The sequence below is a fragment of the Rhododendron vialii genome, chromosome 4a (assembly GCF_030253575.1).
Source record: "Rhododendron vialii isolate Sample 1 chromosome 4a, ASM3025357v1".
Classification (NCBI taxonomy): Eukaryota; Viridiplantae; Streptophyta; class Magnoliopsida; order Ericales; family Ericaceae; genus Rhododendron; species Rhododendron vialii.
The window spans coordinates 31,764,430-31,773,030 of NC_080560.1; the positions used below are offsets into that span (position 1 = coordinate 31,764,430).

The window sequence follows — 8,601 nt, forward strand, 5'->3', positions numbered from 1 at the left end:
GGAAGTGGATTGAAGACTTGTGATTACATGATTCTTCAAGGTAAGGCATGGGACTGTACTGAATGGGATACCCCATTGGCACTGTTGGAAGCGCAGTACTGTTGGATGTTTCTTGGATTCGAGTGTATTTACTGTGATTCTTTGTTTTGAAGCAACATGAGGAGAAATTGACGCAATGGAATTAACAAAGAGATTAGTTACGTACTAATTTAAATGAATGTTAAGTTCGAGTCAACGAGAGAAAGAGACAAAGTCTGAATATTATTGATCAAAAGCTGCTTACATAATGAGGTTACAGCCATTTTATAGAGAAAAGGCGTAACCTAATAAGACCCTAACTTAAAAACGAAATTTCCCAAATTTTGGACAAAATAATAAAATGGAAAAAAGAAAGAAAAACAAGATTTTTCCAAAAAGAATCAACTGAAACGGAATTATAGTCTAAGAGTAATTAACGAATTAAAACTTTCCTAAAATGGCAAAAAAAGTAAGGGAGGGAAAATATTGAAGGTCTAAACGAAGGAATTAGGCCGAAATCCACATGGCTCACAACTTAGGGTGACGAGTCTTGACTCTTTACCACTTCGCGAAAATAAATCAGTTCATCAAGTTTGGGCCTGATCCGAGCTCGTCCAAATCCAAACGCATTCTGAAGTGCTCCTGCTAAAACCGACTCATCAGCCAAGACACAAACCCAAGCCCATCTCCTCCACAACACCAAAAAGAAAAACAAAACCTAGAGACTCTCTCTCTCTCGCGCGCTAGAAATCGTGATGGGTTTGCCTGATCTTCCTGGTGATATTGTCTATGACATACTCTCAAGACTACCCGTCAAGTCTCTGTGCCGTTTCGAATCGGTTTCCAAGCCATGGCTCGCTCTCATCACCGACCCCGAATTCGTCAAGTCACACCTCCATCGTCAAATCCACAAACGACGACGACATGAACCAGAAGTTAATCCTCTGCTCTGCGACTGCTCCCTCCATCTATTCCGTAGATTACCAAGCACCCAATCACACCGTAACCGAGCTTAAAAGTCCCTGCAAGTCGAAGTCTTGTGTTTCAGTTATGGGCTCATTCAATGGGGTCGTACTCTTATATATTGATGATGAATATATTGATGATGATGAATTATGTTTATGGAACCCATCAACTAGAATGTATCAGAAACTTTCACCATCTCCCGAGTGCCCAGAGTACCAAGACGAGAATATGACGTATGGGCTTGGTTATGACTCTGTTAGTGATGACTTCAAGGTTGTTCGGGCTGTCGTCAGCCCTTCGACAAAAGAGTCCCCTACTCCTGTTTATGTGTTCACTTCTAAACTAAGTTCGTGGAAGAGAATTGAAGACCTTGGCAACTCTAGTTTTGGTCTTGCGCCCGGGACTGTTATGGATGGGGCACCGCATTGGGTTGTGACTTTCGACTGCGATACGTATTTTGGGATTGTTTGTATTGATGCTACGGAGGAGAAATTCAAGGAGGTGCCCAAGCCTAATTGTGGAGACTTGAACGGTTATATTGATTTAGGAGTTTTGGGTGGATGGCTTTGTGTGGTTGACCACAGTTGGGTGAGTCATTCTGATGTTTTGGTGATGAAGGAATACGGCGTGAAAGAATCTTGGACCAAGTTGTCTGTTTTACCAAGTGATCCAGGAGAGTTCTATTTTCCCTCCTTCTGTAGAATCTGTACAATGTTACTTCACACAAAGGATGGAGAGGTTGTAATGGTGTTGAATTTGAAGAAGCTAATGATCTTCAACCCGAAACAAAACAGATACAAGCGGATTGAGATCCCTCCGGACTGCGAGTGCTTTTGCTGTGGCTTTTTATTTGGAGAGTCTTGTTTCACCTCGTGGCTGCAATGGCCTAATCACATGAAAATGGAAGAGAAAGAGAAAGAGATAATTATTATGTGCTATTTTCCTCGTTAATTCTGTTTCTTTGCATGAGTAGTTCGAAACAATATAAATGAAGCATGGTTCCAATACTTCATATTTCACTAGAATACGTTGCCTATTGATCTTTTAGAATGATAGCTATGCGTGTTTTAGAACGATAGCTTATATTATTCCTGTTCAATGATTTTATGTTGAAATGGAAAAGCTGGCTTTTAGAATGATAGCTATACGTCTTGTGGTTAAAGACTTTGATTACTCGAGAAACTTTTGTTTGATTATTCTTCCTGATATTTACCTAAGATCCTGATTTTGGCGCTCCACTTTTGTACGCATGCGCTTCACTTAACTTCACGTACAAAGTGGAAAGCCTGCATACAAAAGTGGAGGGCGAAAATCAATTTCCATTTACCTAAGGTCGAAGTCGCAATATATTGGAGATTCTTACCCAAGATATTGGAACCAGGTTCTCTTACCATGTTAGGGTGCTGCAATTGATGTCTATGGTGCTTAACTTGTCCTGCAAATGAGGACAATAAGGATAGAGTTGAGATTGTGTGGATAAATGACCATAATGCAACACGAATTTTACGTTTGCACTTACAAGTTACCCTTTTTGCGTCGTTCTTAGCCAGGAGGAGCAAACTCCTCAGTAAAATTTTGCTGAAGAACAAAAATTACAGAGAGACGTGGAAGGCATGCCGGCTTATTACAAGAAGTTTACGACTACAAATAATTGGGGACGCAAACTTTTCTTTTTTATCACCGAAACTGTGCCCAAAAGGGCTTACAAAACAGGAAGCTCTGTAGCTAAAACAGAGGGGAGAAGCCACCCATGAAGCAGGTAACAGTCCTCTAACCGCCTTGGTAGCTGCTACATGAGCCAGTTCGTTCTTCCTGCTAATCCAAGTGAATTGAACCCCCGGCCAACGCTTCCCCAACAAGCTGCCTAATATCCCACACGACAGCAGAAATCTCCCATGGGGGCACCAATTTGGATACACTGAGTTTGATTACAAGCTAATTGTCCAATTCAATCGCAGCACGAACCAATACCATGTCTTTCACCATTCCACACACTCTACGAATTGCTAACAGCTCACCCTGGAGAGGATATGAAATATTTGCAGAGTACGCCGATCCATCAACAAACTGTCCTTTCCAATCTCTGATGACAACACCTAATTTAGCATCCTTCCATTACTATGCACTGCTACATCACAATTTAGCTTAAAACTCCCCTGGTCTGGACATGAACTACATGGCTAAAAAACGTTATGGCTGCATGATGCCAGACTCTAAAACTGAAAGTTCTGTTTTGGGTTTTTTGAACGGAAGACTGAAAAGGTTATGTTCACAACTTCACATCATTAAATTTTGGATCTACTCTCGCCTCTGATGGGTGATATAATGAGATGAGCGTTTGTCTCTCTCTCCATCAGAGTGACATGATAAAGGCTACTCGGATTTGTGGATTTCAGATATTAGAACCGTGTTCTCTTACCCATTTTGGGTCGCTGAAATTGTTGCCTATGGTGCCTCACACATCCTGTACACGAGGACAGTCAGGTTAGAGCTGAGATTGTGTACACTAATTGAGAAACGAATGACCATTATGGAACCTTAATTCATAGTTACGAGTAATCCAAAATTTAACAAGGAGCAAATATTACAAGGAGACATTGAAGGCATAACTTCCCATGACAAGAAGTTTCCAACTACGGACAATATTTAGGGTCAACCTTCTCATGTGTTTATGCATTTTGAAACCTTCTGATGTGCAAGCCTCTTATCAAAGGCGTGTTTTATCCAAGTGTTTTACGTTTAGTGTATAGTGTTAGTTGCAGAAGTACTGAGTATGGAAATGGATTGGGAGTGGGCATTGCGGTTGCAAGGCCGACACAAGGGATGTTCTTTGCGGTGTGATAGCAGTGTGTGGTTGTTTTCAATACTCACTATTAGGTGAATAAAATCCCCTCAAGGCTCAAGGTATCCGATACTTTCTGTTTTTTGATTCAACGCTCTCGCAAATGTAATGCTTCAGAGTTGAAGGAAAATGGCAGCTTCCATTAAAAGTGTATAAAAGGCTTGGACAGGATGGTTCAATTTGGCACAAGCAACAAATGTTCTCTCATTAATTTGTTTAAGTTCAAGTTAAGCTTCGATCAGGAGATGTTTTCTTTCCTTGCACATTTGGTGAGTTCATGTCGTACAAAAGAATATGCCTTTTCTTCCCCTCTTGAATTGATTCTCTCATTTCTCATTACGAGAGTTGACTACAAATTTATGCAAGGGCGTGCGATGGCAAGGATTATGTGTTGGGAAAATCTCGGCAATAATAGAAATTCCAGAGAACAATTTCATTATCAATGATAAAATTACAATACTGAATCGAATTACAAAATACAAAACAGTTGTCAAAGTATAAAGAACGAGATACAAACAGAATCTTTAGGATCGAAACCGAGTCCTGTGTGATACCACAGTCTCCTTAAGAAAGATTCGCCGCCTACCGTGGGTGTTGTAGGATCTTGGTTGGCGTCTTCCTCCTAGGGTTGGCTCGGCTAAACTGCAAGCCGTCGGAACACCACCGTCGACCGCCTTGGCGAACTCAGTACTGCCTGTCTCTCTCTCACACACAAGAACGAATTTCAGAGCTGTTGAAGTTGTGAATTTTCTAGTGTAGAATGAAGAGAGGACTGCCCCTTTTATACTGCCCAAGAGCCTTTGAAATTAGCCAGGAATTGAATACGGGAATTGAATTCTCAGCCTTGAATAGGGGAGAATCAATACACGAAACTGCCGGAACGAATGGCAGGTGCAAATGCCAGCATTAACCTCTATTCATAGGGCATTATTCTGCCAAAACCTGCTGGAAAATTATCATTCATAAATTCTGGAAAATTTCCGCAACATTGTTTTTGTTGGTTTTGATCAAAATTGTCCTTCTTGATAAATCTGACAAACGGCTGCCTTAAGTCATACTAGGTTTCGTTCAATGATATCGCATGGGTTCCACGATTTGGAGTAACCAAAATTACTTATGAATTCCAAAATCAAGAAATGAGGAGTAAATAAAGAAATCATATGTTTCGCACTTAAGAGTTATCACTTGGTTCTAACCTCAGTTCTTTTCCTTCTTTCTTTCGCTTCTCTCAAGCTGTCGAAATATTAAGTCTTGGCTTGGAGACTTTGGAGGCTTTTTGAGAGGAATTGGAAAATCCTGAAGTGCGGGCCTATAGGGGCTGTAGGGTGGCCGATTCGGCCATCATTTTGACGTAGACGGCTCAGATTTAATCCCAGCTCCTATTGATCTGAGCCGTCCATTGCAGAAATAGACAACCCTACAAGATGAGGAAAAAATCCAAATATTTCCTAATTGCTCCTGACAATAATGATGTTGTGTTTAAAGTAATGGTAAATTGAGAATATTCATAATGGTTCTAAATGTAAAAGAAGTCATAATATTTCCTCGAAGTACAAGAAAATTTCATTTATATGTGAGAAACCTCATTTGATATTACCATTATACTATGTCCTCAAACATTCAAAAAACAAAAAGTAGCATTTTGCTTGGAACCTTTGGAATATGTTCAAAAAATACAACCCTTCTAAAAAAAAGTAAAAAAAAAAGAAAAGAAAAGAAGAAGCTAAAATAATTAGGGGTGAAGGTGTTGAGAAAAATAACCTTTGCTCACAAAAAAAATGAAAAGTTAAGGTTGGTTCCTTTTCTTTTTTGAGGTTTCAAACAGGAGGAAGAAAGAAAATAATTGTTTACCATTTCTTTTCCATCTTAATGTCTCAAACACAGGCTACACAAGTACACAGCATAAGAAGAGGCCATACACCCTATTGTACCCAAAATTTTGGCGTACTCAGTTACCAAGAGATTTTTTCAACTGCCGGATCAGAATATCAAAATACAATCATGTGGCTGAAAATCACTTGGTACATGGGTACACCAAAATATTGGTACGGTCCGTACGGAGCATCTGGAGTCATAAGAAGAAGGTGGGGTAGTGAGAAAAAAGGAGGTGCAAGTAGAGTATCCTGTTCTTAAGGCACAAACCCACACCTTGTCTCTCCTGTTACAACGCTGGGAAAAAAACACTCTCTTGCTAGGAATGGAAGAGGAGTTGCCCAATCTTCCCGATGGGATCATCTTCGACATACTCTCAAGACTACCCGTCAAGCCTCAAGCCTCTGTGTCGTTTTAAGTTGGTTTCCAAGCCATGGCTTGCTCTAATCACCAAGCCCCACTTAATCAAATCTCACCTCACTCAATCCATGAAAAACAACACAAACCAGAAGCTAATCATCGCCTCACCCACTTCTCACTCAGTCTATCCGTTGATTACCAACCACCCAACCACACCATTGCTGACCTCGAAGTGCCCTGTACGTCTAAGGTTGAGATTATGGGTTCATGCAATGGAGTTATACTCTTAGGAACTGGAGATGAATTATGTTTGTGGAACCCATCAATCAGAATGTGCAGAAAATTTTCACAACCCGAGTACCCACGTGGGGAGTTTAGGGTGTATGGGCTTGGTTACGACTCTGTTAGTGATGATTTTAAGGTGGTTAGGATTCACATGCCTGAAAGTAATGACCCTTGTGATGTTCATTTGTTCACTTCTAAACTTAGTTCATGGAAGCAGATTGGAGACATTGATTACAGCCTTTATCAAGAAGGGAATGGGGCTGTAGTGAATGGGATGCCCCATTGGCTCTGGATGCGCAGCACCGATGGAAGTTTGTCGGTTTCGAGTAAGGTGATTCTTGCTGTTGATACTACTGAGGAGAAATTCAAAGAGGTGCCGCAGCCTAATTGTGAAGGTTGGGATAAACGTATTGACTTGGGGTTTTTGAGCGAATGGTTGTGTGTGGTTCAGTATCATCAGGATGGTACTGATGTTGTTTGGGTCATGAAGGAATACAGCGTCAAGGAATCTTGGACCAAGTTGTTTGTCGTGCCGAATGGCCTTTGCAGATTCTTCATGCCTCTGTGTCATGCAAAGGATGGAGGGGTTGTTATGGTGTTGGAAGCAGAGGAGTTAGGCACCTACAACCCAAAAGAAAATAGCTACGTGTGCATTGGGATCCCTTCGGATTGCGTGGGCGGTTTGATGGCTTCATATGTTGAGAGTCTTCTTTCACCTCATGGTGGCAATAGCGCTAAAAGGCGATGGATATGGAAGAGAACGAGGTAATTCCAATAATTCCATTCGTTTCCAACATACTTTCTCTTTGCATATCTAGTTCGAAAAGATATATGCTATTCTCTTGAATATGTACGTTGGCAAAACTATCTTTTAGAATGATAGCTATCAAGAATCATGGCGTGCATTACTCTGTAGTCTATAGAGGAAGAAGATTGAAGATTACCCTACCTAACTTAACCAGCTAATACAAATGGACATAGCTGATTTTTAAACCCCTAAGAAACCAAACAACTTAATGCAACAATTCTTTTTCGGCCTTATGATTCGATTGCACAAAACCGGGGATTTAGTATTCTGCTAAGCATGTAACTGTGAGAGGAGTCAAGCTACTTGGTCCTGAGCTGTGTTTGGCTCGTTGAAAGCTCGTGTGAGATTGACTTGAAAAATAAACAAGCCAAGCTCGAGCTTAAATAACCTACCATTTTAAAGTGAATATACATGTGCGGCCGAATGAAGTTTTGGCAGATAACCTATTATCTGGATCGGTGATTACTACAGGATGCACTTTTCTACTTATCCGATCTGTTTCTGTTAATGAGTGTTGCAAGTGAACCATTGTCTGAGTTTTGTTTTGCAAATTCCAAATAGACCAAATGAAACGAGTATGGTACTCAACTGTACCACCCAACCCCCCCCCCCCCCCCCCCCCCCCCCAACATTACTGTTCTGCTTATTTATTCATGGATGGAGCTTGGAAAGCCGGTTATCATTGGTGCTGGGTGGTTTCTCACTAGTAGTGGATGGATTCCTTGTTGGCCGCACATGGACTTCATGTTGTAGCTCCAGTCCTACGCGAATGGAAAATGTTGGCAATGTACTTGGCTCTCTAATGGGCTTCTTTCCCAATTAACTATAGTGTTTCTAACTCTATCCTAACCATCTTAATGTTGTATTGCAGATAAAGTTTCGTCGTGAACCTTTTGCTGGAGATTTTACAGTTGACTTTTTGCAGGGTCTAGAAGATTTTTCGTAATGTACCGCGATCAGCTCATTGTCTAGCTATAAGTGAGCCTTGGCTTCCTATGTTCTTTGCTCAGTTAAAGGAGTCAGACAGCCTTTTGATGGTAGCCCGAGAGCAGCTGTTGCAAACTTGCACACACTGCACATAGTCCTTTAGACCGCGGCTAACGTAACTTTTATGTTGGGGGTTGTTATTGGTTCTCTTAAAAAAACTAATTATGTATTGGTGTATTAAAATATGTTCTCTCCAAAATTACAGCAATATGTGTTTGTTCATAGTAAAAAAAAAGGGGGCAAATCTAATGCATGAGGCTTTTGCCATTGCGGAGTCTGGGGAAGGGTTGATGTACGCAGCCTTACCCCTGAGGGCAGAGAGGCGGTTTCCGGCTTTCTGCGACTCGAAGCCGTGATCTTCAGGTCAAAATAGAACAACTTTATCGTTGTGTCAGGCTCGCCCTTCTGTTTGTTCACAGTGTTTAGTTGCAAAAAAAAGGGGGGGATCTGAAGAAATTCTGAA

General features: G+C 41.0%; 1 protein-coding gene across 1 annotated transcript; it reads left to right on the forward strand.

The window, feature by feature from the left end:
- The first annotated feature begins 5,994 nt into the window (after positions 1-5,994).
- On the forward strand, positions 5,995-8,224 carry LOC131322772 (F-box/kelch-repeat protein At3g06240-like). The gene is made up of 2 exons (XM_058354230.1): positions 5,995-7,108; positions 8,023-8,224. Exons 1-2 carry the CDS (start codon positions 6,132-6,134, stop codon positions 8,024-8,026), a joined length of 981 nt encoding a protein of 326 aa, XP_058210213.1. The 5' UTR covers positions 5,995-6,131; the 3' UTR covers positions 8,027-8,224.
- Positions 8,225-8,601: the final 377 nt, after the last annotated feature.